Source organism: Varroa jacobsoni, unplaced genomic scaffold (genome assembly GCF_002532875.2).
Source record: "Varroa jacobsoni isolate VJ856 unplaced genomic scaffold, vjacob_1.0 scaffold_1022, whole genome shotgun sequence".
Classification (NCBI taxonomy): Eukaryota; Metazoa; Arthropoda; class Arachnida; order Mesostigmata; family Varroidae; genus Varroa; species Varroa jacobsoni.
Window position 1 is genome coordinate 20087 of NW_019213924.1, and position 9497 is coordinate 29583.

Here is a 9497-nt window from a genome sequence, read left to right on the forward strand (position 1 = left end):
GTTCAACAATATGACGATTACTTGAAATTCATTGTAGTGGTTCAATTCAGTGCTGCGAATGGTGTTACTATTATTTATTATCAGCCCGTATTTTGCCGAAATGCTGCTATAGGCAAATCAATTTTGATTAACTTATATTTGAGACTACTTCATTACTACACAAAGCATCCTATAAGCATGGCGTCAAGGCAAATTGAATAAAAATTTGAAAGACAATGTTTTTATAAATGAGTCTTTTGAAAAACCAAGTGCTTTCCCGCGCGACAGTAGCGCCAGTATTAATAGTCAGCAAACAGCCCCTCTCCTTCTGGCTTGTGTCACTGGGATTCGATCGCGCAAAACGCGCTGAGTTTGCGCGCTTCGTGATCTGAGAGGTCAGAATATAGCAACAACAGGTAGGTTTAATTTTTGTGGTATTCTTATGTGATGCTTATGTCGAGTCTTATTTTGGGTGAATAGAGTTTGGACGAGTTAGACTGTTGAATGCATTTTGTCAAAAAAAGAAGTCATTATGCGATGATAATTAGGTAGAACGGCATGAATTTTGTATGGTACGCGCCTAGCTTCATCATAGTCGTGTTAGCTTAGTCGTCATTTATTTTATTGCTCGAATGTGTTTGTCGCGGGTTGATTATGTTATTTACCTTATTATTTTTGGTTCGACAGCAATTGTGTTCTGAAAAGAACCTTTATGATGAGCTTTTTCGGGCATTTCCGCCGCTTATAAACCAAAAACGTGCTTGCGCACTTGTGCACAAAAAGGCGTGTCTTTTCTAGCACATTTGCCCTGCCAGTCATTGCGGTTCTAAGCAAAGACAAAAGGAGCTTAAAAAATTATTAAAAGACAACAAATACGAATGGTCCTCTTATGTTGATCGTTAATTCGTAATTCTTTATTGTTCCATTTTGTGTTTGTTGTCTTTTAGCGGCGTTTTGTGGTTCTTTGGGGCTTCCTGCCGATTCATGACTGTTGGTCAACAGCAAACGAAAAATTCGAAAAAAAAAAAAGACAATAAGCAAAAGCGGACACTACTTCCTGAACAATTCAAGATAGTCATGCAATATCAGTTTCTTTATTACAAAATATCATAAATGGGCATTAATTGGTTTATATAATCACGCCACTAATCTAAGTCTCAATAGATATTCCGGTACTTACTATAACGGTTGGTGTGACGCAGACATGTTTAGGTCACTACAAGGTATAATATTATTTTGGTGTTTAGCAGCGTAGTTATATGCAGTCAGTAATGATTGCGTCATCGCCAAGAATAATGCGTATCTAAGTGAACAACTGCTGTACACACGTATACACACACATATATATACATATATATCACGTTTCTTGCGTTCTTTCATGTATGGCTTTACTACTAAGGCGCAACAATATTGTCGATATGCTATTATAGATAAATCTGTAAAGCATAGTTGCCATTTACGATATTTATCATTTTCGATTCGAATATTGAGGAACAGTGTCTTACTTCAAAGTTACTACATTGTTCTAAGTTATTGTTACTGTTCCACATTTCTGATACGTTTGTTAGATCTGCAAGGTCTTAAGGTTATTAAAATTGTGCTTGTCGAAAAACGTAACGTGCGTTACAAGCTGTTGTTGTAATGCGCAGACGAATTTCAATGGAAATCCTTACTCATATTCGCCACGCACTGTTGAATTCTGTGCCCGACAAGTTATCCGTATTAAGTCAGTCCTCTAAATCCCGTCGTATAGAAAAGAAACAAGCTTTCTTTTTTGGTGTCACCGGAGTGTCTAGCAGCCTAAAAAAGTACCTATTTTTTCAATTCTACACCATTAAATACTATTTGTCAGCGCTGCTATGCTATTCATACGTTTGATCATATTTAATTATATTCAATTCAGTACGCAGTAAATACTATCCAACCCTAATTACTTACGATAGCGCCTCTGTCTATCAAATTGTTGACGATAATATTGCGTACTGTGTTCTTCGTCTGAATCGCGCGGTATGAAATCGTGAAACAATAGCTGTACATGATGGGTGTACATGTGGTCCCATGATCACGACCAGCCGGCATTCCTTCTTAACTAATGTATGCTATGTAATGTCAATTTTTTTTCTGTGGAAATGGAAACGTGTTTTAGTTCAGTCCTTTTAGGCTAAGGCTGCTTCCTCACTTGTTCTTTTTCAGCGTACTAACATTTGTCCATCTGTCAAACAGGAGCAGATTTAAACTATTACCAGCAAGATGCCGGGTAAGCGTGATCAGAAACCTCCTGTAGACGCTGCCGATGTAAAGAAGGCCAAACGTGATAGACGTTCAACGGACGAACAGAACGGCAGAAAAGGTTGTGACTCGGATTTTGGCTCGCCACCCAAGAAAATAAAGGCGTGAGTAAACCATGGCAAATCATTTGACATTTTAATACCTTAAATATTAGGAGATATTAAAGCACGCATGTTGTTGTCATAAGTAAAAATGTTTGCTTATTCAGTTAGTAACCTTCAACAAAATACATTTACAAAGAAAATACGTCTTTAATAAATACATGGATCGTTGTGCACATTGAATAACAGGATTAGCAATTTCTGATTTGTTGTAGCCTAAGAATTTTTTTCTCAAGAAAAAGGAACAAACAACTAATGAAGTGTGTTTACCTTACAGTTTCAAAATGTCTTCTGAGGCTGAGAAATTCTGCGCGAAATTCAAAAGCCCGGAGGATTCGATCAAGTGGCTTCTAACAAACGCCAAAATGAGTGTCGAAGAATTCTTTAAAACTAAGTGGCAAAACGGTGCTTTTTCCATGCACGCGGACGAAGAATATAAAGATCTGGCCAAAATATTTAGTTACGACTTCCTACTCAAAGTAAGTAGACATTTAGCTCTGAGGGTAAAGGACAATATTTGTCAAGAAGATAAGAAAGAAGAAAACACTAAAAAGCTTTAATTAAGGGTTTTTTGCGACACGTAACTGAAGTGGACAATAAGGGAATTTGGCGAAGGTATAATATTATCAATGTAACAGTAAATAGCACAGTGAATGTCACTGCGAATGGGTCTTTATTGATGATAGCATTGTCGATCTTTTTATTTTTAGCTTCTGAAAGATGAAGAATGCAATTTTCAACCGGAGCTCGACTTTACTTATGGCAGATACCCTGGTGACTGCTCTGTGAACGAGAATATTAAGAACCTGAGCGTGAAGGAGGTGGACCGGGCGCTAGAAGCCGGCGACTGTCTCAAGATTATGGAACCCCATCGATTTCAGCCCGCGCTCCATGCGCTGCTGAGCCCGTTAGAGTCGTTCTTTGGGTCGCTCGTATTCTCGGATGGATATATCTGCCCACCAAAGGGACAGTTCAGAGGTATACATTTCATCGACGAGGAATGTTTTGTTGTTCAGACTGAAGGCACACAAACATGGACAATCTACGAGGACAAAGAAAAATTGTCGACGAACTATTCCAATGATTACGAGAAAGGAGATGTTGGAAAGCCTATCAAAACAGTGACGCTTAAGCCCGGTGATGTACTGTACATGCCTCGAGGCACAGTTAAAGAATGCGCCGCTGGAGACACCCGCAGCAGCTATTTCGTCGTAAGAACCTATCAGCGTATGTACTGGGCCAACTACTTCAGTGAGACTTTGGCGGTTCTAATCAATTCGCTCGAACAAAGACATGTTGACCTACGACGTGGCCTACCCTTGGGCTTTCTGCCACGCGCAAATATGACCAAGGACGACTTTGCCGCTTACATGACTAAGCTCGCTGAGCTTGTGAAAGCTGACCCCGAACCTCTGCCTACGCCCGCAGGTTAGTGAGTAATATCAACCTTATTGTTTAATCACTACGAAAGGAATTACCAGTGGTAAGTCGAAGTATAACTGAGAATTTATTGCAGTTATGTGTGCAACTTATCACGTCCTACAATATAAAAGTTATAATTTGGCAAGTCAATTTTCAAGGCATATTTGAAAATGAAATCTGAAAACCAAAGCAAACATTCCTTCTTTGTACCATATTTCATAAGAAATTGCGTTTAAGAGGCCCGTTTTTCAGAGTCATTACTATTGGCTGTTTTATCTACCTTTTCTTTCACCTTTATTGCCTTTCAAGGTATGGTGATCGAGTTCATGGCGTGCCGGATGCCGCCATTCGGAGTTTCGTTCGACCTCTCAGCAGACAAAGCTCCAGAGGGAAAATCAAGGGTCCAGTTGCGGTCGAGAGGCCATATGGCGTACTACACAAGGCCTGCAGGTCCTTTTGATCCTGACGAAGCAGCAGACGAGGAAGACGCAGATGAGCCTACAAACGAAAACGACGAGGAGGATATTAACACCGAAGAATCGGAACTTGTCATTCTTTCGTCGGTAAAAAATGACCTCCTGAGACATGGAACGCCCCAGATCGACTCATCAGCTGAAGAACTTGTTGTTGACCCGGCTTATGAAAAAATTCTAGAAAAGCTCGTTAATGCTGAGAAGCCCTTGAAGATTAGCGACTTAGAGGTAACAGATACTGACAGAAAGGGAAAACCATTGGACGCATTAATGCTGGCTAGAGGCCTGTATAATATTGGCGCCCTAATGGTCGTTGAATAAAAGCTCTCTAGGTATTTACAGCCTTTTGCGATTTTTGATAGTCTGTAATTACATAATGCTTTTGTCTCATCTATAAATGTCAATACAAAAAAAAAACGTTAACTTACCCCATGAATCTGTCACCCGTCTGCTGCAGCTTATTGCGTCTCTGAGCCGTAACACAACTTTTGAGTTATAAGACATAGAGAAAGAGTACCAGAGCCGTTAAGTGTGGTTGGTGTTGCCTCTGAGCAAATGTTCACGTTGAAAATGTTTCTAAGTACATCAGATACAGCAACGCTCGTTGATCCACGAGATGAAAAAAGAGAATTAACGCTGCCGATTTAATAGTTTTTCTGCAGAACGATGGCGTTTTATGAGTCCAATTACCTCCAACCTTGTTAAAATAAGTCGATAAGCCATAGACATGTAAATATTGCATGGCATGAGATTTTCGATTACCACATCGTGAGGTAAAAAGCCAGAAGTGAAATATTGACGTAAAAAAAACAAAGAATCTACTGCGTTTGTATAGTGAAAAGTATTAGCGAGCCGAAATGGTCTCGCTATGAGCGTCCAACAAGGAACGAAAACATGTTGACTGAACGTTGTTGGCGACACAGGCAGGTACTAAAGAAAGCAATTTGAAAGAACTATATTATTTACAGTCTGTCATCTAATAAATATATTTTGGCATGATTAGGTGAAAGAATTATAATGTGATTTCCATTTAGTATCTTATGCTTGACTCATGTAAAACGACAATGTTTAGATAGCATCAATAGGAGCTAAACAGCAATTTTCATTCAAACGAAGTTCTAGACCAGCGTCGTCATCAAATGTAGAACAAAGTAGCGTATCTCGTTTTAGGTTCCAGTAAAGCTTATATGTTGGAAAATGGCTAAAAATCAAATTTGCTACATACAAATGGGTTTAAGGAATAATCTCGAAATCGTAAAAAGAGTCCTGATCATGTAATTTCTATTTAACAAAGTATAAATAAGTTCCAGAAAATTTTAACCATTATATAGTATTCTGTTACGACTGGAGCTATAGCCAAATTAAATTATTAAATGAATTTAAGGCTTTAATTTGGCCATAGCTTGCACAAGGCGGTAAACAGTTGATATAGATTACTTGGATTTAGCTAAGCAAGAAGCAAGTTGAACTGGGGCATTTACTGCAGTCAACAACAAACTGATATAACGATATCGCTAAATGCAAATTGAAGGCTATACTAGCTCACCAAAATAATCAAACTGTGAATCACCGTGTTTCTTTTGTAATTAGGATAACTCAGAAGACGGAGTACGTAGTTTATTTTATTTCGAAGATATTTTTAAACGAGGGTCCTGGCTTACCATTGCCATGCCACGCTTTATTTTATTTTACATTTTTATTTACATTTTTAGATTTCATATTTCTTTACCACATTCAACTTTCAACCCTTCCACGGTTAACCACCCCGTAGATTAGGCGTTAACACAGCAATTAGGTGTCTTTTGTCGATAGCAATTTTTTCTTTTATCGTAATCAAATAAATAAGTCACATCCGTATGTTGCTTTCATTTTGCACCGGGCGTTTCTCATTCATCGACAGACCGGGTAGTGCTGCGCTTTTTTATATGCTATTTAGCAGAAAAAAATGCCGTCATTCATGCCGCATACTGTACCCAAATTACAAACAGAACACACGAAAGCAGTCCTACTACGGCGCGATTTATTTCGCTGGGGCGAGAATGCACCTGGTTCAGCAGACTCCATAATTATACCACAATTTTATTAGAAATGGTTTAGAAAAGTTTAGACCAAACAGTTGGTTTTTCATAGGTGGTGTACTAATCTTAACTCGAATTCGAATACAAAAATATATACACTGAAAGTTTTTGCTTGTAACGCTTATGGCGGAACCAACATTGCTCTAATTCGGATTCGATTTAAATGGACAGACTAGACAGTAAATTAAAATTTTTATCTCTACACATATAGTACATAAGTGCAGCCGTGTAAAACAATACGTATCTTATCATAACAGTTTAAATGGACCTGATGCTTTTGCCACTCTTTTCTATTTTTACTATAGCTTTTTGTAAAACACACGAGTTTCTAATTATCCTAAGAAACAAAAATCGAGGTGGAACAATCGAAATAAAAAAAAAAACCCAAATTTTGAAGTTCGGCAGCTCCAAACTTTTTGTTCGAAAATAACTAACGATTCAATCACTAGCCAATACACTAGCTATCATAAATAGTTGGAAATTATTTCGCAATTTCTTCGTTAATAAAGACTTATCAAATTAAACGAAACTGAACAGCTGAATGTTCCCAGTTTCTGACATAGGACCTAAGCAACAATTTTTTCCTAACTCCCTTGTTAAAAAAGATATAAATTTGCTGCCGAATAGATTATACGTTTGTTGAGATACCTGTACTCTAGTTGGATAGCAAAAGCAGGAATGAATTGTTCGAGCACTTTATATTCCTCAACATAATGAACGCTTTATTCAGAAATAAAGCGTGCTATTATAATTATAAATATTTTTATACAACATCATTTGATCATCATTACACGCCATTACATACACAGTTGTATATTACACATTTTACATACTACCTACACAGTTTGCTTTCTGTTAAGCAATATACGAAATACAGAAGTTAATTTAAGACAGAACAATGTCAGACATCGATCGCAAGATATAACATAAAAGTAGCTTTCTTTCTCAAACTAAATACAAACCATTTGCGTATTGTCTGACTTATGCAAGTCTCCTGCAGTTACAAAAGTAAATGAGCAAAAACAGTTGTCGCTCTGTATCACTTGAATCAGTTGCGTGATATGGATAATAGACAAGCATAGTCTACAACCAGCAGCTTACAGTGCCACGATCACTCAGAGCCAATTTGCGAGTCCAAGACCATCAGTAGCCAGTGACTGTGAGACATGCTTAAGGGAAGGTGACAACCGTTCTGGCTCGATTGATCTTGAGAGCTAGGTAGGTTTTTCGCCCTCGATTATGCCCGATACACGCTAAGCATTTTTCGTTGACCAGGTGCGGAAATGAAGTTACGGGCCAAGTTAGTTTACACTATACAACATATACAAGAAACTGGCCGTACAAGCATCGTAACCGGTTTTCCTCTTTACCTCTATTCATTCTGTTTGGTAGCAAATAGCCGAAGTTTTTGTGTAAGCAAAAACTTGTGTATGGAGACTGCCGTTAGCCTGACACAAATGACCAGGGTAACAATGGCAACTATGAGGCAGAAGACATCTACCACCAGTATCGCTCCTTCGCGGCACTGCCTTCTGCTGAACCTATGAACATGATTATTTGCATTATTATTTATTAGTAGCAGGGACCGTCGTCATCGCAAGTAACAACAATATAACGCCATTTTGTCTGTACAGATCCATCCAAAATACTTTTTCGTGCTTCTGTGTTCCTTCTGCATTGTTGTTACAAACTCCCGGGAGAAACTCCCAAAGTACAACACGCATTCACGCTTATATTGCTTCCGGTAATGGCTACTTGATCATGATATAATGCAGCGCTACTGACCGGACAATATAACGAGTGATGTGATAGCGACGGGCAATAGAGTGAGTGCTTAGTCTAGCAATTCCCAGGCGGAAAAACGTACACGATCTGTAAGATCGATGGGCTCTCAACCCTTAGCGACTCAATTAGATGTTTGCATACTTTTGTCGCTGTACTATTACCGATAAATGACACTATCAGTATCATAATGATCATCCGTATCATCTGTTATCTGTAGTTGGTAATAAACAATGAGGAGTCGCGCGATAAATAAACATCGATCCGCAGCTTCGCGAGTTGTTACGAAATGAGAGTTGTGCCTCGTGCTTGAGAACGACGAACATGGGCAAACGAACAAACGGCCCACGACGGAGCGAAACTATGCGCGCAAACTGTGCGGCCATGTGGCAAACTATGTTTGTGCTAATGTTTGAACCTGTGCGTGCAGCACTGATGTGTCATTGTGGCGTCGTCCTTGTTAATGAACGAAATCATTACGAACGGCATTTCCACCGCGAACTACGCCCGTGGACGTTTGTGGACGCTTCCTTTGCTAGACGCTCTTCCGCCGAAGCACAACCTTGCCTCGTTGTAACATCGCCAATGTAATACGAACTTTGCTCCCGTCCACAACTTTCTTCACGATGATATCATTTCCACCAAGTGTGTCAATGACGCCATTAAATTTGCCCCCTAGATCTCGTGATTCGACAGAGACTGATTGCCCCCGATGGTACCATTTTTTGTCATAAAACAACTTGTTGTGCTCGATCCGAGCGTCAAACACCAACGATGAAGAATTGACGGATGACGACGTTGTGGGGCTGCTACCGAGCTCCACGGGATCGACCTCGATATCGGCGTTAACGGCGTTAGCCGCGCTACCTCCTGAAAGACAATAATGCAAATGATCAATCATAAGTACGCAAATGAGAATGCCTGTTATAATGAAACATGTTTTACTACCTGGTTTTTTGCATCAGGGATGTAGATTGTGATGGAAATAACCTATTTGAACTCCATGAAGTCTTTATTAATACTGTTAATACATTTTCCTGAATTGCTTACAGTTTCGGAAATAATTCGAATCTTATATCACTAGACACTAACGATCTAAATTAGTGTTGATGTTATCTAATTATAGAATATAATCTTAACATCGATTAGTTAAACCAATTTGAAAAAAATAAAGAAGAAAGTTAGCTCTGAGGGCTAACTTTCTTCTTTATATATTATATATATATAATATATAGATTTACATAGATAGATAGATAGATAGATAGATAGATAGATTTACATAGATAGATAGATAGATAGATAGATAGATAGATTTACATAGATAGATTCGAAAACAGGTGTTACGATGCCATTTGAGCCGCTCGTGGGGTACG

General features: G+C 38.7%; 2 protein-coding genes across 4 annotated transcripts in view; one reads left to right on the forward strand and one right to left on the reverse strand.

The window, feature by feature from the left end:
- The first annotated feature begins 289 nt into the window (after positions 1-289).
- Positions 290-5587, forward strand: LOC111265908 (ribosomal oxygenase 2). Of its 2 annotated transcripts, none has more exons than XM_022842912.2 (5): positions 290-395; positions 2203-2372; positions 2647-2848; positions 3080-3797; positions 4101-5587. In XM_022842912.2, the coding sequence occupies exons 2-5, from the start codon at positions 2230-2232 to the stop codon at positions 4583-4585; spliced, it is 1548 nt and encodes a 515-aa protein (XP_022698647.1). In that variant the 5' UTR covers positions 290-395; positions 2203-2229; the 3' UTR covers positions 4586-5587. The 2 variants fall into 2 exon arrangements, with proteins under 2 accessions (XP_022698647.1, XP_022698648.1); XM_022842913.2 differs by having other exon boundaries at positions 315-395; positions 2173-2372.
- Positions 5588-5866: 279 nt separating this feature from the next.
- LOC111265909 (sin3 histone deacetylase corepressor complex component SDS3) overlaps positions 5867-9497 on the reverse strand; it is an 11515-nt gene continuing 7884 nt past the window's right edge. For both annotated transcript variants that reach the window (XM_022842915.2, XM_022842914.2), the window contains exon 4: positions 5867-8994. In XM_022842915.2, coding sequence (XP_022698650.1) covers positions 8660-8994 — 335 coding nt within the window. In that variant the 3' untranslated portion in view covers positions 5867-8659. The remainder of the gene's footprint in view (positions 8995-9497) is intronic.

What these genes read in the sequence shown, in the direction of transcription:
- LOC111265908 (XM_022842912.2), top strand. Translation starts at nt 2,230, where the DNA reads ATGCCGGGTAAGCGTGATCAGAAACCTCCTGTAGACGCTGCCGATGTA. An exon ending in CCACCCAAGAAAATAAAGGC is followed by an intron (nt 2,373 to 2,646) that starts GTGAGTAAACCA and finishes TTTACCTTACAG; the next exon opens with TTTCAAAATGTCTTCTGAGG. An exon ending in ACCTCTGCCTACGCCCGCAG is followed by an intron (nt 3,798 to 4,100) that starts GTTAGTGAGTAA and finishes TTGCCTTTCAAG; the next exon opens with GTATGGTGATCGAGTTCATG.